The sequence below is a fragment of the Myotis lucifugus genome, unplaced genomic scaffold (genome assembly GCF_000147115.1).
Source record: "Myotis lucifugus unplaced genomic scaffold, Myoluc2.0 scaffold_7, whole genome shotgun sequence".
Lineage (NCBI taxonomy): Eukaryota > Metazoa > Chordata > Mammalia > Chiroptera > Vespertilionidae > Myotis > Myotis lucifugus.
The window spans coordinates 5,919,527-5,943,878 of record NW_005871055.1 but is presented as its reverse complement, the minus strand read 5'-3'; the positions used below and the strand labels follow the sequence as shown (position 1 = coordinate 5,943,878).

General features: G+C 37.4%; 1 protein-coding gene and 1 non-coding gene across 5 annotated transcripts in view; both read right to left on the bottom strand.

Annotated features, from left to right (window-relative positions):
* Nucleotides 1-24,318, bottom strand: part of GPALPP1 (GPALPP motifs containing 1) — a 35,201-nt gene extending 10,883 nt beyond the window's left edge. For 3 of the 4 annotated variants that reach the window (XM_023748362.1, XM_006083520.3, XM_014448873.2), the window contains exons 1-7: nucleotides 24,135-24,318; nucleotides 18,980-19,112; nucleotides 18,145-18,240; nucleotides 13,446-13,554; nucleotides 9,074-9,205; nucleotides 8,058-8,222; nucleotides 4,562-4,660 (exon numbers count right to left, since the gene is read on the bottom strand). In XM_023748362.1, coding sequence (XP_023604130.1) covers nucleotides 4,562-4,660; nucleotides 8,058-8,222; nucleotides 9,074-9,205; nucleotides 13,446-13,554; nucleotides 18,145-18,240; nucleotides 18,980-19,112; nucleotides 24,135-24,222 — 822 coding nt within the window. In that variant the 5' untranslated portion in view covers nucleotides 24,223-24,318. The remainder of the gene's footprint in view (nucleotides 1-4,561; nucleotides 4,661-8,057; nucleotides 8,223-9,073; nucleotides 9,206-13,445; nucleotides 13,555-18,144; nucleotides 18,241-18,979; nucleotides 19,113-24,134) is intronic. The other variant, XM_023748366.1, reaches the window with a different exon arrangement.
* LOC111824704 lies at nucleotides 17,097-17,226 on the bottom strand. Its single transcript, XR_002827790.1, has one exon. It is a non-coding gene; the product is annotated as a small nucleolar RNA SNORA17 (small nucleolar RNA).
* Nucleotides 24,319-24,352: the final 34 nt, after the last annotated feature.

Here is a 24,352-nt window from a genome sequence, read left to right as displayed (position 1 = left end):
AAAAAACACATTTGAAGCTGAAACCTGTGTTTTTCTAGTAGTAAGTAACTTTCATCTAAAGACCAGAAACTGGGAAAAAAGTCTTTCATTAAGAGATTAAATTTACATTTTACTTTTTTACATTTAATAATTATTCATCAAAATTTGCAATATGTTTACATTGTTTTGATTAACTGAAATTATAACTTACTCCAGAAGTAAAAAAGTGCAAACATTTAAAGACAGATACAGAAAATTTAAAAAAACCACAACTTTCAATTTCAATTTATGTATATATATATTTGTTGCAGTAAAATAGGACTTATCAGATATAATTATAAAGCTAAATTAGGATAAAATTCTGTGGCAGGAGAAAAATAAAATTATGAATTCAAGGAGAAAAAAGGATAAAATAAAATTTCCAACTGTTAGGAATTTCTTGTTTGTATATATATTTTAATAGATAATGATAAATATTGAATTGCAATGGTATGTAGATTCCACTTTAAACATTTAATAGAGCAATATAATATGCTATAAATTCATGGTAACTATTGAAACTTAGTTAATGAAAAATTTTAGATGTCAAGTAAAAAGTTTCTTTTAGGGGATACCAAGCAGAAACACTTGAAGACCTGATTAATTGAACAGAAATAGATTCCTGCCCTGGCCAGTGTAGCTCAGTTGGATGAGGGTACTCCCGTGCACTGAAAGGTTACTGGTTCGATTTGCAGCCAGGGCACATGTCCAGGTTGCAAACTCCATCCCCAGTGGGTGTGGAGGGGCATGCAGGAGGGAGCTGATTTTTGTTCCACTTTCACATTTATATTTCTCTCTCTCTAAAAAAATCAATCAATATATATATTTTTAAAAAGAAATAGATTCCTGAGCCCCACCATAGTAATTTAGTGAATGATAATTGTCAACTGTAGGTCACAGCAACCTGTGCTTTTAAAAACCACCCAGGTTCTGCCGTAATCGGTTTGGCTCAGTGGATAGAACATCGGCCTGCGGACTGAAAGGTCCCAGGTTTGATTCCGGTCAAGGGCATGTACCTTGGTTGCAGGCACATCCCCAGTAGGAGGTGTGCAGGAGGCGGCTGATCGATGTTTCTAACTCTCTATCTCTCTCCCTTCCTCTCTGTAAAATCAATAAAATATATCTTGAAAAAAAAAAAAAAAACCCACCCAGGTTCTTATTCAGGGTAACCATCAGATGTGCAACCCACTGTGTAGATCATTCTTTCTGGCAGAGAATGACAACACAAAAGAGAAGTGGAGTAGGGTTAATTCTAGGATGGGGAACTATAATGTTGTATAAATATAATTGTATGTAAATGCAAAGAAATTATACTATAAAAATTTGAACTTTCAGCACTATTTCTCCACATTTTCCTCTTTCCCCATTAATGAGAAAATAATAATTCATTAATTATACAACAATGATGGAGGTGTCGAGATAGGCTATTAAGAGTTGGAAGGGGAAGGCCCGAGATATTTTTTAAACAGCTGGAGAAAACAGAGAACAAAGTTTGGAGGAGATGAGAGAAAAATGAAGTTGTAGAGGCCCTACTTTACCTAGAGCAGCAGCTCTCAACCTGTGGGTTGCGACCCCTTTGGCGGTCGAACGACCATCCTGCATATCAGATATTTACATTACGATTCATAACAGTAGCAACATAATTTTATGGTTGGGTCACAACATGAGGAACTGTATTTAAAGGGCCAGAAGGTTCAGAACCACTGACCTAGAGGCCCTACTGAGAAACAGGATGAGCAAAACTGTACAAAAGGTAACAAAAAGCCAACAAAAATGGGGAAATAAAGATGGCAGGTTTTAATGAACTGATCCACTATGCAGACATTTCCCAACATACGATGTTTCAATTTATAATTTTTCGACTTTATGGTGCGAAAGTGATATGCATAATTAATTATGCGAGATATTGAACACTTTATTATAAAACAAGCTTTGTGTTAGAAGATTTTGCCCAATTATATGTGAATGTAAGTGTTCTGAGCATGTTTAAGGTATGGTAGGCTAAGCTGTGAAGTTTAATAGGTTAGGTATATTAAATGCATTTTGACTTAATGATATTTTCAACCTATGATGGGTTTATTGTGATGTAACCCCAGCGAAAGTCAAGGAGCATCTGCTTTAGTAAATTTAGTAAATTAACTATCAATGAAGACAGGGAATAGAACAAACCACTGGACTATTACAGCCAATTCAAACAATTCAAGGTCTCAAATTTGTCATATCAATTGTTTCGGGTGTACTGTCTGGGTTAGCATCATCTGTACACTGTGACACACATTGACCAAACTACTGCTAGAATCATAAAAAAACAATGAAAAACACCTAGAAGAGTCAATTCACTAAAAATCACATTGAAAGCCAGTTCACTGTAGAGACTAATTTGCTGATTTACCTGATTTAATCATTTAACAAAAATGCATGTTTTATAAAGCTTTATAAAAGCCAGGGCAGCCGAAACCGGTTTGGCTCAGTGGATAGAGCGTCGGCCTGCGGACTGAAGGGTCCCAGGTTCGATTCCCGTCAAGGGCATGTACCTGGGTTGCGGGCACATCCCCAGTAGGAGATGTGCAGGAGGCAGCTGATCGATGTTTCTCTCTCATCGATGTTTCTAACTCTCTATCTCTCTCCCTTCCTCTCTGTAAAAAATCAATAAAATATATTATAAAAAAAAAAAAAGCCAGGGCAATTTATGTTAAATGGGACAGTGTTATAGTAGCTTTTAAAAATTCATGCTAAGATCCTAGTTTGTTTTTTATTTTGTCTGTTTAATGGTAATATTTTAAATAGTGCTTGATTTATCAAAACTAAGAATTATAAGGTGGTTTAGTCTTAAGACTATTACTATTTTGAACAGCACATCTCACAAGTAACCAAAATTTCAGTATGAGATTAAAACCCTAATTTTCTGATGCATTTTAAAGTTAATTGCACACATCACTACATGTACCCTAAGTACTTCACCAACCATTTCATTAGCTAGAGTTCAATATTTGTTTACAAGCTTTTCTTTTAAGGTAAGTTTATACACAATGCAATGCACAAATCTTAAATTACATTTACTAAGTTTTAGAATTTAAACTCCTATCAAGATCTGGAACAATCCCATCACCCCAGAAAGCTCCGTATGCTCCTTTATACTCAGTCACACATTTCCACTCCAACAACCACTACTGTGATTTTTTTCCCACCATAGATTCATTTTGCTTGTTCTAGAGCTTCACTTTAATGGAATCATGGAGGATGGACTTGTGTAGGAAGTCATTTTTCACTAAGCACGGGGACTTTGAGATTTAACCACATAGTCACTTGTAATTTGTTCCTTTTTTTGTATTTCATTGTATACAGTTTGGTTTTTCTTTCTCTTTGATGGGCACCTGGGATACTCACAAATTTAGCTATTATGAATAACATGTCTATGAATATTCTGTATAAGTCTTTTCTTGAAGCTACTATGAATAAAGCATGTTCAAGTCTTCATGTGGACATGTTTTCATCTGTCTTAGATGCCTAGGATGGAGTTGCAGGATCATAAGGTAGGTGTATGTTTAGTTTTATAAAAATGCCCATTTGGAAAAAGGCACGGCTTGTGGATTTTCAGTTATTCTTCTTTTCTAACATATCTCAATATGGCTATAAATCTTGGCCAAAAGTTCCACTTTATATTGCATCCCACATATTTGTATTTTTGTATCATTTAGGTTTAGATATTTTCTAAATTCCATTAATCATGTCTTCTTTGATGCAAAGTTTAAATTTTGAATTTTTCTAATTTCTTATTGTATAAGACTTTTAAGTTATTTGAATTTTAACTTAAATTCTGTGTGGTCAGAGAAGATGGCTTGAATGATTGTGACTTTCAATTTTCTTGAGACAATGACTTTTGAGTTCATCAGTTTTCATAAATGTTCCATGGCAGTTGAGTTTTTGGTCAGTTTCCAAAAATGTTTCCTGTGTGCTTAAGCTTCACTGTCTACATATGTCCAATAAATCATTCTCATTATATTTTTAATGTTTATGGGACTTTTTGTTAACTAATATCTTAGAAACAGGTAATTTTCCTGAACACCTGGACACCTTCCAGGGGCCAATGGGTTAAGTGACATTTATTCTTTGAGCTGGAACACCATTTTTCTTTCTTCTCTTGACTAAGAGAATATAACAAAATGATGATATGCCAAATGAATACTGACCATTCAGTTTACAAATTTAGATTGAACCATATTTTAAAAACATCTTTCTCCCATATTTAAATCTTCGCATAAAATATTCCAAATCTGCTTATAATTAAAAAATATATGAATTGAGGTTCTCTAGGAGTTAGTAGGGCTCTTACTTCCTGATCACATGCTACTGAACTCTAGGAATTGAATTTCTTATATATGACTTAAGTAAAAAAATTAAGAATATTCCAAAAAGGATTTTACATAAATATATATACAACAGAGTTCAGACATGTAAAAGAAAGACAAACAAGCAAAAGAAAAAACGAGGAGCATTAAAAGATAGAAAAAAGTTAAAGGTTATATATTTTATTCTGACTTACATTGTATGAGGACACCTGCTCAGCCAATCTCTTTTCCCTTCCTGACAATATATGTTCTTCATCTTTCTTATTGAATGACTTCTTTGCTTCTTTTGTCTCCTGAGGAATGAACACAGATAACACATTACTGAACCATATAATTAAGAGAAAGTAAAAAAGAAATACTACTATTTTCACTCAGATTGAATAATCAGAGACTAAACTAAACCAGGCTTGTTGAACCTCTTTCCATTAGAAATGTTAATATACTCGGTAAGATTTCTATTAGTATTCTAAGATTTTCTTGAAAACAAGAAAAAACAAAAAACACCACAACTCTATCAACTAACCGGAAGAATCACCTATTTCCTGAACTCAGACATGAGTCTGACAAACAATGATGAAATGTAAAAGATAAAATAAGGCTTAAAAAGAAATCTTGTATTATATTTTCAAAACTTGGAAAATCACTCTTGAGGAAACAAATTAAAAAAAAATAAAATAAAAGGTGTACAGACTGGAAAAGAAAAATAAAACCATATTCACAGATGACAAACCGTCTAGGTAGAAAACCCCAAGGAATCAACAGAAAAACTGGAACTAGTAAGCAAGTACAGCAAAGCTGTAGGACACAAGGCCGATATACAAAATACACCAGCAATGAATAACTGGAATTCAAAATTAAGATAACCATTTATCATAGCACACACACAAAACTAAAGTTTGTACTTAGATACATTTCCAACAAATTTTAGTTAGAAAAAAAAACAATTAACCATTTTTCAAAGCATACTTTTATACTATTGCTATTTGCTTATGAAAACCAATGAGGCTCTTATACAATTTTTATCTTATTAATGGACTAAAACAACATTTTAATAAAGTAAGTTAAAAACACAGAAATAGTTCAATCCTTACTTTTCCATAAAACATTTCCCAGAAAACATATACTTCTAATTGTAAATATTCAGAAAAAATGATGTTACGGTAGATGGATATAAAAACCTGACCATTTAAGAGTTAATAGATATAGTCAAGACTGGGAGGTGAGAATATAACAGATCTTATTTAATTAACTTATGCATCACCCTTCCACTTCTTCCTAAGGAGCAATTTTACTTCTTTTAGGGAATGCCAGCTAAGTGAATGTGACAGGGGAGATGGCACGCTGCGGAATCAAATATAAAAAAGTAAGATGAAGTGAAGAGAACCTATTAAAAAGGAAGTTAAGAAAAGGGAAAGGACTAAGATCTGTTACAAAAATAAAAAATTGGTCATGAACTTTACACAGGATCAAAAATATCAGGAAACAAGTAGCTTTGTGATAATAGTTTGTTCCACAAATACATGTAATTCTGTGGTACTATCTGCTATAATATAGTACCACATAAAGTTTAAAGGGTATTATATTCCTTTAATAGTCCACTGTAAACATAGAACAACACATCTTCAGCCCTGAAAAGAATGACCAGATCTAAACAACTCAAGTCACTGGGCCTATAATCACTTATGTTCAGATTGTATTGCCTAGTCCAGGGGTGGGCAACCTTTTTGTGAGTGCGTGCCAAAACCAGCAAAATCTCTGACTCAAAATTCTTTTGCGTGCCAACCATAATTTTTTGAGAACATGTTACGCCTACTTGATACCTCTTAAGGTGTACGTATGTGAAGAACCTTGAAGAAATAATAAAATTCATTCAGCAAAAGTTACTGGTGTGCCATGTTTGGCACGCATGCCAAGGTTTGCCCACCTCTGGCCCAGTTTCTATTGACTCCATTTTCCTCTGAAGACTCCCTGCATATCTGGCTATAGGCTAGACACCTATTAATCTACAATGAGGAACAGAAGGACAGAAAAGTGCATAAGTAAATGTAGACACAAGTAAAAAGTCCATGTAAGCAAGGGAGTTAATTGTATTTTTGGAGATAATCAAAAAGGCTAAATTAGAAAAACACCACCATTATTTTTATAAGAGACCAGGTAAGAAAGATTACTAGTAGATGAGCCTTCCAGCACCAGTCATTCAGGTGTCGCTCATGTCTACACCACATTTTTTGCTGCCTCTTCTGCCCCCATGTGTGTTGGTGCACCTCACCTTTCTACTACAACTCTCAGATTCTTTTTAATCTTCAGGGCAATAGAGAACTTATGATGCTGCCACATATTCAGGGTAGGGTGCTAAAATGTTGAGACTTCAACATATTATCCACATTTTAAGAATAACACTATTTCACAACCAATTTATAATTACACTGTAACACAATTTATAGTTACAGAATGAAAATATGAATCCTCATAAGTCTAGGTACTAATGAACAAGATAAACAGAGTGAGAGGAATGAACTAAGTGTACAACTGTTTAAGTCAGAACTGATAAAGCTATAATTATAAGGCGCTAATTAGTAGAATATTTAAGATTTGAATGGGATAGCTTAAGGGCATTAAAACCTTTGGATGAAGTAAATTTAAGGAGGACATTGGTTCAACTCCTAATTTACAATTGAGTATTGCATAATAAGCAGAAAAGATTCAAGAGAAGAAAAATGTAAGATAATAATGTATTTTATGCATACTTTTTTGGGTATATATTTTGTAAATATTTAATGTATTGATAAAAGTGCTTCTTTTTTATTGAGGTATAATTGACATAACATTATATTAGTTTCAGGTGTATAATGTAATGATTTGGTATTTGCATATATTGCAAAACGATCGCCACAATAAATCTAGTTAACATCCGTCACTATACAGTTACAAATTTTTTTCCCCTTGTGATGAGAACTTTCAAGATCCAGTCTCCCAGCTACTTTCAAATATACAGCACAGTATTATTAACTATCGTCACCATGCTGTACCTTACATCTCCAGAACTTACTCATTTTATAACTGGAAATTGGTACCTTTGATCCCTTCACCCATTTGTCCGCCCCCTACCTCAGGCAACCACCAATCTGTTCTCTAGATCCATGAGCTTGGCTTTTCTGTTTATTTTGTTGTATTTAGCACTATTAATGCAAGTGTGTGCTTCTTGCCTATCTTGATAGTAACAAGCGTTTTATGCATCATTTATCTAGGTTAACCTGTGACTCTGTCCCCCCTCCCAAGATATTTTAAAAGATACCTTGTAATGGAAATAGTTTGATGCTGTATAAGGACCAGTTTTAGAGTTTCTAACTCTAAGAACTTGGAGTTAGAAAAGTCTAGAATGGAATTATATTCATCACTTACCAGCATTGTAATTCCAGAAACACTGACCTCATAGAGGTTAGTTTCTCATATAAAATTAAGTCAATAAACTCATGTCTCAGAGTTTTCTAGAGATTTAAATGATACAATTTATTGGGAAATGGTAAGCAAATGGTGTCACTTTCCTTCCTTCCAACTTTCCTTCAAGGGGAAATCTGTATTTTCCCTTCGGAATCATAACTTTTGAAATAGTACCGTTAAATAATTCTGCCTTGTGCCTTTTCAAAATAGAGCCAACATGGACAGAAATACATGAAAAACCACTTTCACCTTGGCTTTCCTTTCCCTGTCAGCTGGAGTATCTGTCCACACTGATCGATCTCCAGATTTGGTGTCTGTTCTTCTCTTAAAAGTTCTGGGCCCAAGACCAAAGTCTTTCAATTCCGGAGGAAGCTCAGTCATCCAGGACTCCCTTGTAATTGGTTTAGCCGAATCCTTTAAGAGAAACAAAAAGAACTGATGTTTTTATCATTATTTTACCAGTTTTTAAAATCTAATTTATTGTTCTTTTGACTTTGTTATCTTTTTCAGTAGGCAAATTTGCCAGTCTTTTCCTTTTATAGTTTTGGATTACCCAGCTCCTAAATTTTCTTTATATGTATACATACATACCTGTACCTATACAGGGTGGGGCAAAAGTAGAGGGACAGTTTTTTGTATGGAAAATAATACAATACATAATAATACAAGCCCTGACAGATGGTTAGATCATTGACCCATTAACTGAAGGTTGCGAGTTCGATTCCTGGTCAAACGCATATACCTGGGTTGCAGGTTTAATTCAGGCCCTGGTTGGGGTGCTTACAGGAGGCATCCAATTGATGTGTCTCTCTCACATTGATGTTTCTCTCTTTGTCTGTCTGTCTGTCTGTCTCTCTCTACCTCTCTCACCCTCCTTCCCTTCCACTTTCAAAAAATCAAAGGAAAAAATATCCTCAGGTGAGGATTAACAACAACAACGGAAGAATAAACTAGCCCTGGCTGGGTGGCTCAACTGGCTGGAGCACTGTCCTGTGCAATGAAAGGGGGTGGGTTCAATCCCCAGTTGGGGAGGCAACTGATTGATGTTTCTCTCACATCGATGTTTTTCTCTCTCCCTAAATATCAATAAACATATTCTCGAGTGAGGATTAACAAAAAAAAGAATGAACCATGTTTTGCATATTCACCACTGTAAATCTACTTTTGCCCTACCCTGTATATGTATTTTTTAATGTCTATTTTTAAAATTTATATTTTTAATTTAGTTAGCCTGTTTTTCAGAGTAGAGTATATTTAAAACTTACATCATCTCCTTTAATCAGTTTTTCTTTCATTCTCTGGGCTCTTTTATCAAACTCTGCTGTTACACTATAGTTAAGTGGTCCTTTTGCAGGCATTGGTCCAACAATGTCCTCATCTTCACTGCTATCTGTTTCCTTTTGAAATAAGACATTATCTTTAAACCAAGAGATTATAGAATATGATCCCAAATTACTTAAAATTTAATTGATATAATTACTTAGAGACAATAAAACAAAAAGCAAACAATACATTGTCCAACACACTAAACTGAAAATGAGAAGCCAGAATCATAAACCCAAACCCAATCTAGGTTTTAAGTCATTTTGGTATTTTGGATGGGTTAATTTTTAAAAAATAAAAAAGGTGAGTTATTTATTCAGAAATACAATAGAAAATATGTACCCTACTGGTTTATATTTTGTGCTGTAGAGTTAGGCAGACCAAGTTTCAAGGCCTCAATTTGCCTATGACCTCAGGCCTGTAATTTGACATTTCTAGGCCTGTTTTGCCATTCAGATGGGGATTAAAACAGCTTCAACTAATAACTACTCTGTTGCTAAGAGAACACTAGTTTTGTTCATCCTCTTTGAAACCATGCTCTTCTCAGGAAACTGGGATCTTCTCTAATTCCTGAGAGAAAATGTTGATAATTCTAAGTCAAACACGTTGGTTTTATTTCTCTTGACCACCTGACCAAAGAAATGTGAGAAGTGGTCTATAGGAAACCTTGGAAGGCTTACCTCCCCAGTACTGAAGGGTCTCAGGTTCAATTCCTGATCAAGGACACATACCTCAGTTGCAGGCTCGATCCCCAGTGTAAGAGGCAACCAATCGATGTGTCTCTCTTACATTGATATTTCTCTCTCTTTCTCTCTCTCTCTACCTGTCTCCCCCTCCCTCCCTTACATTCTCTCTAAATATCAGTGGGAAAAATATCCTTGGATGAGGATTAACAACAAAATAAAATAAAAAAGGGATACAGGACAGGGGCCATTCCCCTTCTATGTCTGGACATTGCCATCTGCATGTGAATCTTAGTACTCTGGCAGTCTTGATATATAAGGGGTCAGACTAAGGCAGTGATGGCGAACCTTTTGAGCTCGGCGTGTCAGCATTTTGAAAAACCCTAACTTAACTCTGGTGCCGTGTCACATATAGAAATTTTTTTATATTTGCAATCATAGTAAAACAAAGATTTATATTTTTGATATTTATTTTATATATTTAAATGCCATTTAACAAAGAAAAATCAACCAAAAAAATGAGTTGGTGTGTCACCTCTGACATGCGTGTCATAGGTTCGCCATCTCTGGCCTAAGGGGAGTTAACTGTAGATGATAGAGAAGATGGGAAAAAAATCAATGATCTCATTAAGCTGTTGAACTAACAAACCCTGAAATGACCCTACCCCTAGACCTCTTATTATGTATGAAACACATTTTCCTTATTTTGAGAACATAGATTATATACCAACCTGGAAATTATAAAAACCCATTTGCCAACTACATAAATTAAGACAATTCCATTTTGAGTTGAATTTTCTGTTATTTGCAGCTAAAAGCATTCTAGCTGACATACTATCCCCTAGGATTGTTTTTCGGATTAACTTAAATTTATGCTGTTATGCAAATATAAGTAAATTATGCACATATGAGTTTATATTGTACTTTGCAGTGTCTGGTTTGTGGCAAGCGCTCAACAAATGTTAACCATTATTATTATTATTATGTATGCCTTAATTTGGGGGTATATGTTACGAATGAGAGACTAAGAGAAGCCTCTCTTTGAGGAAATATGAAACAGAAAAAGGAGGGAAATCCAATGCAAAGAATCAGAACCAAGAGTACCTTGAACAGGTGTGCTATGGTGTCATCTCTAAAACTACTGTGGCCCTCTGCTGTGTAACTGTGTTTCACTGCTCGGTATGAATTCTCTCAATGTTACTAGCATCTGTGGATTTCCCTTTCTTTAAGCTCAGCAGTGTATTAATTTTGTTGCAATCTTATTTCCCCCCAGCACTCCTTTGTGATGTGGCTGGGAAAGCCTAGCCTGAACCTGTGAGGGCTCAGCCTTCCATTTGGCTAGAATCCTACCTCTGATAATTTATTCCTGTATTTAAGCACCTTGTTAGAAAGGATTCCTATACTCAGTATAAATTCTTCAAAGTTACTCTCATGGCATGGGTAGTAGAGGTGGTAATAATACTAATACTAATAGTAATACTAATAGTAATACTAATTATTATTATTATAAATTAAATACCCACTGTTCTAATTTATCCTTACAACAACTCTGTAAGATAACGACCTGTATACTACCAATAAGAAAACTAAGCTCAGCCAGGATTCAAAGCTCTTGCCTACCTCTCTCCCTTAACTCTTTCCTCATTCTCTCCACTCTAACCATACTAATTGTTTTTAAATAATTCTTTATTGTTGAGAGTATTACATATGTCCCCTTTTTCTCCCCATTGACCCCCTCCAGGCCCCCTCTCGGTCTCTTCCCCACACTAAATTTTTTAAAACCCTTTCTCCCTCTCCGTACTTTTTTTGCTTTCAAATAAGCTATCTGTACTCGCTGGACCAATCTTTCCTGTCCTTTTTGCTAAGCTAGTTCCTACTCATCCATCTTCAGTTTAGACATTTTCTCAGAAAAAAAGACTTCCTCATTTCTTCAGATTAGATTTCCCTGTCATGGTTCCACTATATTTTGTCTCACCTTTTGAATCACTCATATTAGGCAGTATTTGTTTACTGTATATATTCCCCACTACACTAAGCAATGAGAGCAGGGACTGTGTCTGACTTATTCATCCGGCAAATACTTTGAATGTCTACTAGAGATAAGACAAAAATCTCTGTCCTCAATGGACTCATATTCTCACAAGGAGAAGTTAATAATAAACAAAAAGAAGCAGTAAAGTAAATGGTATCTTAGGTAGTGATAAATAGTATGGAGAAAATTAAAGGAGGGAAGGGGATAGAAGTAAAGGGAAAAGGAGTTAGCAATTTTAAATTAGGTCAGAAATAACCTCTTTTAGGTGACAGTCCAGCAAAAAACTGAGGCAAGACAAAGATATCTAGGGAAGACCATTTTGGAGAGACTTAGCAGGTATAAAGGCTCAGGGGTAGACGCCTACCTGTTTATTTGAAAAGGTATGGCAAGGAGCCCAGTGTGGTCAGATCAAAATAGAGAGAAAGTCAAGGAGCTAATGGAGGCCAGATTGTAAAGGGCCCTGTAAGGACTTTGGCTTTATGCAGAGGAAGAAAAATTTATGGTCCTGAGTGTGTGACATGATCTGACTTTGTTTCACCGAGGCAACTCTAGCTGCTGCATTGAGAAGAGGTAATTGAGGAATAAGGGCTAAAGCATGAAAACCAATAAAAGAGGTGAAATATGATGTTGATTTGGACCAGGGTGGTAACAGAAGTGGCTGGATTCTGAATGACTTTGTAGGTAGGAACAAAATAATTTGTTGACAGATTAATTTCTGTGACTATATGCTTGACACACTGTAAGAGCTCTATAACGTTGAAAGAATGAATGATTCTGAAGTTCATGATCTTAACCACTGCATAGTATTTCCTTTAATAACAACCTCAGTGTAACTGCTGAATACTCAGTAAAGATAAACATACAGGAAGCCACACAGAATAGCAGAATGAACAGGTGATTTAAAGGCATAAGAACTGGGGCTTTAATAAGGAAAAATGTGCAATCTTGTGTATATTAGCCAATTTTTCTGGTTTCTAGCATCTGTAAGATGTGATCATATCTATTTCATAACATCTATTTCATAACAACATAGAGAAGATAAAAATAATATCCATATGAGTAACATGCATTAAAAATTATAAAGCTCTGTACAAATCTCAGCTTGTGTTGAAGATCTGGCTTCCAACAAGAAAACAGTCTTCACTCTTGACTCCAAAATCACTTGATCTATCTTTTCATAAAATTACTTATCCGCCAGTGCCTTTGCTATATACAGGTACCAGAGCTAGGTAGGAGAGAGTTAATTCCAAGGTAAAGATCATTATTTAAAAATTCCTCAGCTTTCTCTGTTCTGGGTCAGATCACATTGATTCCTTACATTTTTCATCATGTTCTATTTTCTAGCACTTTGAAGCTTCCTTTCAAGGATTATCATGAAAATGTAATACCCTTCCAACATTACATATTATTTTTCTAATAGAATCTCAGGTCTTATAATATAATTGATTTATCTACCTATGCTATAATCCTCAATTAATCTGAATATGACTGTCTTACATCACATTTGAGTCAAATAACTGTAGTCATTACTATTATTTAAAAATTATGTAAAGTCTTGAGTTTGTTACAGCTTATCCTTTAAACAAAAATTTTCCAAACCTTAGAGTTGAAATATGATGGTACTTGGTGTCCTGGATCATCTCTGCCTTTGTCACTTTTCTGTGCAGATTTAATAAAACCAGGTGGTAATGCAGGACCTATTATAGGCCTGAAAAATAAAATGTACCTTTATCATTTTCCCCTGACTTTAAAAAGCAGTTGTCAGAATAAAATTCACAAAAATGATAAAAAGCCAGAAAATGAAAAATGTTGATGAGAATTTTATTTAACACTAGAGGCCTGGCGCACGACATTCGTGCACTGGGGGGTGTGGGGGGGGTACCTCAGCCCGACCTGCACCTCTCAAATCTGGGAGCCCTCAGGGGAGCCCTCTCCAATCCGGGAGTTTCTGTCTGTCTTTGCAATCATATGAGTGAATTGTCTGAGACCCCAACTCAGTTTGGTTTGTTGCTCACAGAATAATAGAGGCATTTTTTTTTCTTTGCTTCATTGGTGGAGATTTCCTGGAAGTTTTAGGATATCTTCCCTTTAATTTTTCCTAGACACTCTGATTTTACTTATGTCTCTCACCTTTGCTTTCCCTCCATCCCCCCCACAACAGTAACTTGCTCCAGGCTCACTTTGCTCTAGTGTCTAGGACAGTGATGGCGAATCTTTTGAGCTCGGCGTTGTCAGCATTTTGAAAAACCCTAACTTAACTCTGGTACCGTGTCACATATAGAAATTTTTTGATATTTGCAACCATAGTAAAACAAAGATTTATATTTTTGATATTTATTTTATATATTTAAATGCCATTTAACAAAGAAAAATCAACCAAAAAAATGAGTTCGCGTGTCACCTCTGACACGTGTGTCATAGGTTCGCAATCACTGGTCTAGGAGATCCGTCTGCCACCAGAACTACGATTCCCAGTATTCCTGGTGCTCCCCGCGCTCTGGGCTTCTGCTTCCAGTCCTGGGGCTGCCACCAAAACAACTATTCCCAGAAATGCTGGTGCTCCCCGCGATCTTGGTTTTCCCTTTCTGCTCTGTCTCTGTCCCATGGCCTCCCACTCTGCCAAGCTCTCACTCTCTGCTCAGTCTGGCGGCTTGGGGAGCCAATTTCCCCAAGCCGCTCCACTCTCCACCGGCTGTCCCACTCTGCTCTCCGCCTGGCGCGCCTGTGTATGCAAATTAACCCGCCATCTGTGTCGGGTTAATTTGCATGCTCACTCCTGATTGGCTGGTGAGCGTAGCAAAGGGATGGTAAATTTACATGTTTCTCTTTTATTATATAGGATATTTTTATTTATAATTTAGTATTTTCCCACTTAATATAAAAAATCTAATTTTTGGATTTTTATTTCTATTTGTTAGTCAATGGTTAGATACTAAATCTGTAATTCTCAATCTTTATGGCAGTGGCATATACCCACTTCCTAAAAGAACTATCTATACAGTGGGGCCTTGACTTATGAGTTTAATTCATTCCATGACGGAGCTCATAACTCAAATTACTCGTATGTCAAATCAATTTTCACCATTACAATGAATTGAATGCTGGGCTGATGTTGTGGCGTTCACTGTGACGTTCGCTGCACCAACTAGCGGTCGGGTATCTGAAGCTGGCTTGTAACCCGAATTTTAGCTCACAACTCAAAGCAAAAAATCGGCCGAGAGACAGCTTGTATCTCGAAAAACTCGTTAGTCAGGACACTCATAAGTCAAGGCCCCACTGTATAGGTATACTAGAAGCCCGTTGCAGGAAGATTCCTGCAAGAATAGGGCTTCGCTCCTGTCTCTGCCGTTCCTACCCCGCCCTTCTCTGCCGCTGCTACCCAGCCCATCTCTGCCACTGCTACCCCACCCGTCTCTGCCGCTTCTCTCCCGCCCGTCTCCGCTACCTCGGCTCTGTTGCTTGGCTTCCTTCTACGATGTCTTCAGTCTTCGCTCCCAGCTGGTATATGCAAATTAGCCGCCATCTTTGTTGGCGGTTAATTTGCATATCACACTGATTAGCCAGTGGGAGGCGTAGTGAAGGTACAGTCAATTACCATGTTTGTCTATTATTAGATAGGATAACAGCCTAAGCCAGTGGTCGGCAAACTGAGGCTCGGCAAACCGCGGCTCGTGAGCCACATGTGGCTCTTTGGCCCCTTCAGTGTAGCTCTTCCACAAAATACCAACTTCTGCGCATGGGCCACGAAGTTTCAATCGCACTGTACATGCGCGCCTGCACGTGGTATTTTGCACTTCTGCGCATGTGGCTCACAAGCTGCGGTTTGCTGATCACGGGCCTAAGCGACTGGCTGACCAGCCAACTGGCTGATCAGCCGGTAGCTATGACGCGCACTGACCACCAAGGGTCAGCTGCTCAACGCAGGAACTGCCAAGCTGAGGTCACTTGGCGGTTGTCGGTTCTTGGGTGACGCAGCTGGAACCAGAGAGGAGGGAGTCCGATTCCGATTCTGGGGTGCGTCACCTGAGAACTGCCCTCTCACAATCCGGGACCCCTCGGGGGATATGGGAGAGCCGGTTTTGGCCTGATCCCCACAGGCCAGGACCAGGGACCCCACTGGTGCACCGGGCCTCTAGTTTTAAATAAAAATGGTAATTAAAAAGAGTTGTTATTATGGACTAAAGCTTATGAGGATGTTTTTCTATTTTGTGCCTTGGCTTTCAGTTTTAATATTCACTGTCCACTGAAAAATACATTAGGGGCATTATAATTACAGTCCAAACTTCTGAAGTATGAACTGAGTTTGAAGGACATGTATAGCACATGCACACAACAGTTACACGTATCAAAAATCTAAGCCTTGTCCTCACTAATCTAAAAATGATGTGAAGTGTACAGAAAGGAGTGCATTTGAGAAAAAGGAAAAGGTGCTGTGCTGACCACACTTCAACCAGTGTAACTGTTTCCATAAAATAACTTTGCCAGATATGAGTCACTCCATTTTCTAGGTGAGCAAAATAATGCTCAAAGGCAACACACACTAATAGGTGGCAGAGCTGAAGTTTGAACCCTGGACCACTTAATGAAAAGTTCATGTTCTTTTCAACTGAGGGAACAACCATCAGTCCAGAAGGGAGAACTGCCTAACTTCTGGGTCTTAAAAAGAGGATACTTTGTATAGAGGAAAAATAAAAGACATTTTCTACTCTTGTTCATACTTTCAAGTTTCTTTATCCTTTCTTTCATACCAATGTCTTTTTCCAGAGATGTCACTGAGCCATTATTACCAAGCAAGATGGTGAAGTCCTAAGCTGAATTTTCCAGGTTGCACTGTGCTCAATGAGAGCCTCCCAGACAAGCTCCCTGGCAGAGGAAAAACAGTACTGACAATCAGGTCTGGGTTTTGATCCTAGCCATTCATAACCTCTTGTCTTGGTTCATAAAACCTCTTTGAGCCAAAACAATTTTGTATATAAAAAACAGGGAAGTTTGGCACTGTTAGAAAGACCAAATTAGTTATCAAAAGATATAAGGAAGTACTCCATGGATTTTTTTTTGAGTACAATTATTAGCAATTAAGGCTTAATTCTCTGGCCTCAGGGAATTTGTAAAGATAAAATTACTGGTATATGAAATCTTAAAATATAGTATAAGAATAGAATCATGACATGTTATGGCTGTATAAAAGGTTTCTGCCTACATTATATGCTACCACCTATTTATTTTATTTTATTTTTATTTTTATTTTTCTGTGTCAGGCCGTCAACCATCCAGGCACTCATGGCCAGGACGCTGGGCGTAGGCGAGCCTCTCTGCTCTCTGCCACCTAATGACGCAGGCACGACACGGCAGCCATACCTGCAACGCCTCTAGGGGCAGTCACCTATTTATTTTACACATGTATTTTATTACTGCCAAAATATAATTCTCAAAAAAGATACTGCTATACATCTAATAATTTATTTTCCTAAAAGAAATATTGTATTCTCAGCAAATTTTCTGTAACAGGTCAGATAAGATATTTTAGGCTTTGAGGGCCACATTTGGGTCTCGGCTGTATATTTGTGTTTGTTTTTTAATGGCTCTTTAAAGATCATTCTTAGTTTGGGGGCCATACAAAAACAGACAGTAGATTGTCTATCCCTGTATTTCTGAAAACAAGGAGCTGACAAATGTGATAATAAACTCTGAATATAATATGTACAACAGGCTTTTTTTTTTTAACTTGCTCTTATATTGGTTTATAGTATTATGAATTATAAACAATTTGGTGTGCGATTTCATATTTAGTATTTCAAAATTTTGCAATTCCAAGAAGACAGGAATCAATATTTACTATGCGCTTACTCTGTGCCAGGCACCATATAAGACACACACACGTGTGTGTATGTATATATACATGTGAAATGAAAAAGTCTGGGTTAGAAGTCAAATACCAGGATTCTAGGCCCCAGGTCTACCACTTACTGTGTGTGCAACCTTATCTGTTTACAAAAAGGGGAAAGAAGGATAATGTTCCACTCAGCCTACCACAAAACACTTGTGTATCAAATAAGAGATGAGGAGGTTCTATAAACTATGAAAGTGTCATAAACATGTAAATAATTATAGAAAATTTTATTATAATTATTTAAAAGATTACTTAAAAGTTTGTTTAAATAATTATTTGTATTATATGAATTTCAAATGTTATAAAAACATGTAAGTAAAAAACAATCACAGAAAACTCTTTAATGAACTACCATGCACCAGTTAAAATATTTAGAAAAGACTGGCCTGAAATATTATGCATTATCACCTTGGAGGAGAATCATCCTGCTTTTTAAATCCAGGAGGAAGGGCTGGTCCAAAAAATCCTTCATCATCATCATCATCTTGATTTCTCCTCTGTTTTCTGGAAACATAGTAGTGCAACTTTATGCATATGCCAAAACATTTTTTTTCATAAGAATTTTAGTTTTTAACTTCAAATAGTGTATAAATACTGAAAAAATTAATCTTGCCAAATTAAAAAAACCCACACACACAAATACCACAGTAAGTCGTCAACTAATCTTTTCCTGGAATTTATTTTTGGCCTAAAAGGGTTAAGAAATTGGTTACTTTTTTACAGCAGTAATATATCAATTTCCTATATTTTCTGTGGTGTTAAAGATTCCACTCACGAAGTTTCAAATAGTAGTCTGTTTGCTAGATGTTTCTGAACAATAAGTTTATGACTTTAGCTTTTAATCTCATTTAAGGAAAAGTTTTATGCTGCTATTTCTGTCTCATACATTGCATAGGTAATTTTAAAAGAATAAATCCTATGGTTTATTTAGAATATTTAGTCACTTTAATAACACCTTAAAGACAAATTCTATAAGAATTTTATTGAAATTCTAGATATCTCCACATCTATATAGTAAAATAAAAAAAATCTCCACATCTATATAGAAAAATAAAAAAATGGGACTACTATTTTAGTACTACTAAAATAAATTTCTTTGTAAAAGGTATAGTTCATGAGGAAATGCCACATGAAATGATCTCTTCCTGTGTTGTACAAATGCAGATGTGCTATCCCCCTTACTAGCTATCTGTTCCAGCCAATGTATACTAGGTTTGAAGCTTGGATTAAGAAAGTGACTGACCTTGCAGGTGGACCAGTGTCATCTTCTTCAGATTCTTGGTTTCCTTCTCCGTACAAAGAATTACTGTCCTCATCGCTGTCTGATGACTCTGAACTACTGCTCTTATAATTAGGGGGTAGAGCTGGTCCTGCAACTAAAGATTTCTCGTGTATGTCATAACTAGCCACAACTGTCCCAATGAAGCCCCAGCTGACATTCTATAAGTTCTTTTCTGAATTCATAGCATTGGCTGGCTATCTTTTATTATGGACTTTAATCTTATTTGCTCCTGTTTTTTTGTACAAGAAGAAATAAAAGGCATCCAAATTAGAGAGGAAGAAGTAAAACTGTCATTATTTGCAGGTGACATGATATTGTATATACAGAACCCTAAAGATTCCACCAAAAACCTATTAGAATTGAATTCAGTAAAGTAGAATACAAAATATTTAAAAAATCAGTTGTATTTTCGTACACCAATAATAAACTATCAGAAAACAATCCCATTTTCAATTGCTTCAAAAAGAATAAAATACCTGTGAATAAATTAACCAAGGATGTAGAAGACCTGTACTCGAAAAATTATAAGATACTGAAGGAAGAAATGGGAGAAGATACAGATAAGTGGAAGCATACACCGTGTTCATGGATAGGTATCCTTACTTCTCAAAGCAATCTATAAATTCAATGAATTCCTATCAAGATATCAACGGTGTATTTCAGAGAACTAGAAAAAATACTCCAAAACCTTATATGGAAACACAAAAGACCCCAAATAGCCTTAGCAATCCCGAGAAAGAACAAAGATGGAGGAATCACACTCCCTGATATCAACTATACTACAAAGCCATAGTAATCAAAACAGCATGGTAGTGGCATAAAAACAGACATATAGATAAATGGAACAAAATAGAGCCCAGAAATAAACCCACGCCTTTATAATCAATTAATATTTGACAAAAGAGGCAAAAACATACAATGGGGTAAAGATAGTCTATTCAATAAATGGTGTTGGAAATACTGGACAGATACGTGCAAAAAAATGAAACTAGACCATTTTTTGACACCATACCCAAGAATACATTCGAAATGGCCTACTGACTTAAAACCATAAAAATCCTAGAAGAAAGGATAGGCAGTAAAATCTCGGACATTCCTTATAGCAATATTTCTTCTGATATATCTCCTCAGGCAAAAAACAAAAGGAAAAATAAACAAATGGGACTACATCAAACTAAAAAGTTTTGCACAGCAAAGGAAACCATCAACAACATGAAATGACAACCCACTGAAGGGGAGAATATATTCATTGATATATCTGATTAGTACTTAATATCCAAAATTTATAAGGAACTTACTTAACACCAAAAATCCCCCAAACAATCTAATTAAGAAATGGGCAAAGGCCCTGACCAGTTTGGCTCAGTAGCTAGAGCGTCGGCCTGTGGACTGAAGAGTCCCAGGTTCGATTCCGGTCAAGGGCATGTACCTTGGTTGCAGGCATATCCCCAGTAGGGGGTGTGCAGGAGGCAGCTGATGGATGTTTCTCTCTCATGGATGTTTCTAACTCTCTACCCTTCTCCCTTCCTCTGTAAAAAAAAATCAATAAATTAAAAAAAAAAAGAAAAAGAAATGGGCAAAGGACCAGAATAGACACTTCTCCAAAGAGAACATACAGATGGCCAAAAGGCATATGAAAAGATGCTCAGTGTCACTAATCCTCAGAGAAATGCAAATTAAAACCACAATGGGATATCACCTCACACTTGTCAAAATGGCTATCGTCAATACATCAACAAACAACAAATGTTAGCAATGATGGGAAGAAAAGGGAACTGTTGTGCACTGTTGATAGGAATGCAGACTGGTGCAGTCACTGTGGAAAGCAGTATGGAGTTACCTCAAAAAATTAAAAATGGAATTGCCATATGGTCCAGTGATTCCACTTCCGGAAATTTATCCAAAGAAACCCAAAACACTAATTTGAAATAATACTATGTATGCACCCCTATGTTCATTGCAGCATTATTTACAGTAGCCAAGATTTGGAAGCAGTGCAAGTGTCCATCAGAAGATGAGTGCATAAAAAAACCATGGTATAAAAAAACCGTGGAATACTACATGGCCAACAAAAAGAAAATCTTACCCTTTGCAACAGCATGGATAGACCTGGAGAACATTGTGCTAAATGAAATAAGACAGAGAAAGACAGGTACCATATGATTTCACTCAATGTAGAATCTAATAAACAAAATGAACCAACAGGAAAATAGTGACAGAGTCATAGAGAGCAGGCTGACATCTATGGGGGGTTGGGTGGGGTTGCAGGGCTGGGTGAAGGGATTGACCAAAAAAGAAAAAAAAAAGAGAGAGAAAAATCATGGGCACAGACAACAGTGTAGTGATTGCTGGGGGGAAGTGGAGGAGGGTATAGGGAGGATAAATGATGATGGGAAGAGACTTGACTTGGGGTGTTGAACGCACAATGTAGTGTACAGATGATGGGTGGTAGAACTGTGCACCTGAAATCTGTGATATTTAGTTAACCAGTATCACCCCAATAAATTCAATAAAATTTAAATTAAATTGAAAACCAGAATATATGAAAATTAAGAACTTATGTTCATCATAATATACTAATGAGAGATCAAAAACTCATAGAATTAGAGAAAATATTTGCAGCACACATCTCTGAAAAAAGATTCATGCTGAAAAATGACTTTTGTCCAGACTATATAAAGAACTCTACAAACCAGTAAGAAAAGGGACAACTCAAAGAAAAAGTGAGCAAAAGACTTGACACATATCCAAATGACAAAACAAAAAACAAACAAAACAAAAACAAAAAACCAAACCCATGAAAAGGTGATCAACTTTACTGTCACCAGAAAAATACAAATTAAAGCTCTATGAGATATTGCTACAAATCATCAGATTTAAAAAACAGATAAAGCCGAGACCGGTTTGGCTCAGTGGATAGAGCATCGGCCTGCGGACTGAGGGGTCCCAGGTTCGATTCCGGTCAAGGGCATGTACCTGGGTTGCGGGCACATCCCCGGTGGGAGATGTGCAGGAGGCGGCTGATCTATGTTTCTCTCTCATCGATGTTTCTAGCTCTCTATCTCTCTCCCTTCCTCTCTGTAAAAAATCAATAAAAAATATAAAAAACAACAACAAAAACAAAAACAAAAACAGATAAAAGTATTAGTGAGAATATGGAATGAGGATTCTCATATATGCTGGTGGAAGTGTAAATTGGTACTACTTTGGAAACTGTAGAATCTACTAAAGATGGATGAATATATGCATATCCAGTGACCCAACAATTATGAGATGAAAAAGGTTGAATGTCGCTACTCTAGGTGGAAACATGGCCTCCGGGTAGTCCAAGAACAAAATTAGATTGAGAAATGGGAGAGTTAATCTTTTGGCTTTATTCTTTTCCAACGTTAGTGTCAGAACCAGCCTATGAATTAGAGCAAACATTAAAGGAGATAGATATGCATGGAGGAGTCTGAAAAGCATTTACTTGGCAAATACAAAGTGCTACTATGTTAAGGCCAGAAGACTCTAGTGCAATGGCGGAGACAGATAAGCCAGCCAGTTATTCGAAAACAATGTGTTAAATACATGATGTATTTAAGTAGGAGAAAAAAACCATGAGTAAAGAAGGCATGACAATGCTTGGGAGAGTTTGGGAAAGGCTTCACTGAGGTGACATTTAAGTTGGGCTTTCAAGGATGAGGTAGGAGCTTGTCAGGTATGCCAAATGCAGAGTGAAGCCAGGAGGCGATTAGAGAATTGAGGAACTGCCAGAAACTCTAACTGGTTTGAGCACTGGGCCGTGTGTGAGATGCAATGACAGAAGTAGAAGCTAGGATGGATGGTGAGGCTAGAGAGCACAGTATCTTCTCCAAGAGCTGGAGACACTGTATATCAGAAGGCAGTAAGACACAGAGTCCTGGTTTCATTCTAAATAGGGCTCCACCACTTACTAGCTGTGTGATCTAGGTAACAGCCTGAGCCTCAGTGTCCCCAACTGTCACATGGGAATGGGTACAAAAAGGGGGGCTCTGTAATAACACTGACAAGGTCACTGTGGGCCACGTGGCAGGTCTGATCACAAATTCCTACTGGGCAGCTCATAGAAGGTAGTCACACCCCAGGCCTATAGCTTCCTTAGCAAAGTCAATCTTCACCCTAAGTGAGCCCTGTCCATTGTTCTTATGCATGTAGGATAACATACCTTTGAAATGATAGCATAATTTTCTTTTCTAGACCCCTCAAAGGCACCATTACAGGCACCAGAGCACAGGACCACCAGAGAACACCGGAGCCCTCATTGTTATCTTGTTGCATACCATGTACTATAAATTTTAGGTGACTATCTTGTACACACCAATGTAAAAGTGTTTCTTCACTTTGCTTTTTATTTAATCCTAGAGACTTCCCCGCTTTGCTTCCCACTTCCCTTAATCTACCACCAGTGGATTTCATGTACCTTCCTTACTTATTCCCCTTTGATACTAAATACATAAAAAGAACTGCAAAACTGCCATTCTTTAGAGCATTTTCTCAACCCGTTCAGATCTTTATTCGGGGCATGTCCACAAAGATTTGGCTTAAATAGCCCCGCCGCTGTGGCTCAGTGCTTGAGCCTCGACCCCATGAACTGAGATCACGGGTCAGATCCCTGGGCTCGGTCTCCAGTGGGGGACGTGCAGGAGGCAGCCGATCAATGACCTCTCATCATTGATGTTTCTAATCTCTGCATCCCGCTCCCTTCCTCTCTCTGAAATCAATGAAAATATCGATTTCCACAAAACTTTTCTATAAGTTTGGACACGTTCTTTCCTCGACAGCAAGAATAATCTCTAATTTACACAGTTGCTACGAGGATTAACGGACTGAATGTGCATTGATAGTTTCGCAAAGCGTCCAGCCATTTAACGCTCAGTGGGAACACATCACTATTATAATAACTACCAGACCGAAACTCGTTTCCGAGGCCCCCACGCCTCCTTACCCCATGGTACGGCTTGGGAAGCAAAGTTAGCTCGGGTCGCCCACACCCCCCTCCCCACTTGCCCGCTCTCCAGGCCTGACTGGCACTCAGACCGCTGGGCGGGCAGGGAAGGGCCGGGGGGCCTGGCCGGCGGGGCGCGCCGCAGCTTACCGGGGCTGGGGTCCCGCTCCTCGTCCCCCGCTGCCCCGAGGGCCTTGAAGCCGGGCGGCAGTGCCGGCCCGATCAGATCCCTCGCCATGCGCGGTGGCCGGTACTGATCCCGCTGGCAAGTCTATATACACGGAGTCAAGCCTTCCTCCTAACCAGCCTGCGATCCTTCGCAGATGCAGGAAGTTTTCCCGGCGCGACAGGTGACGTTTCAGCTTGTG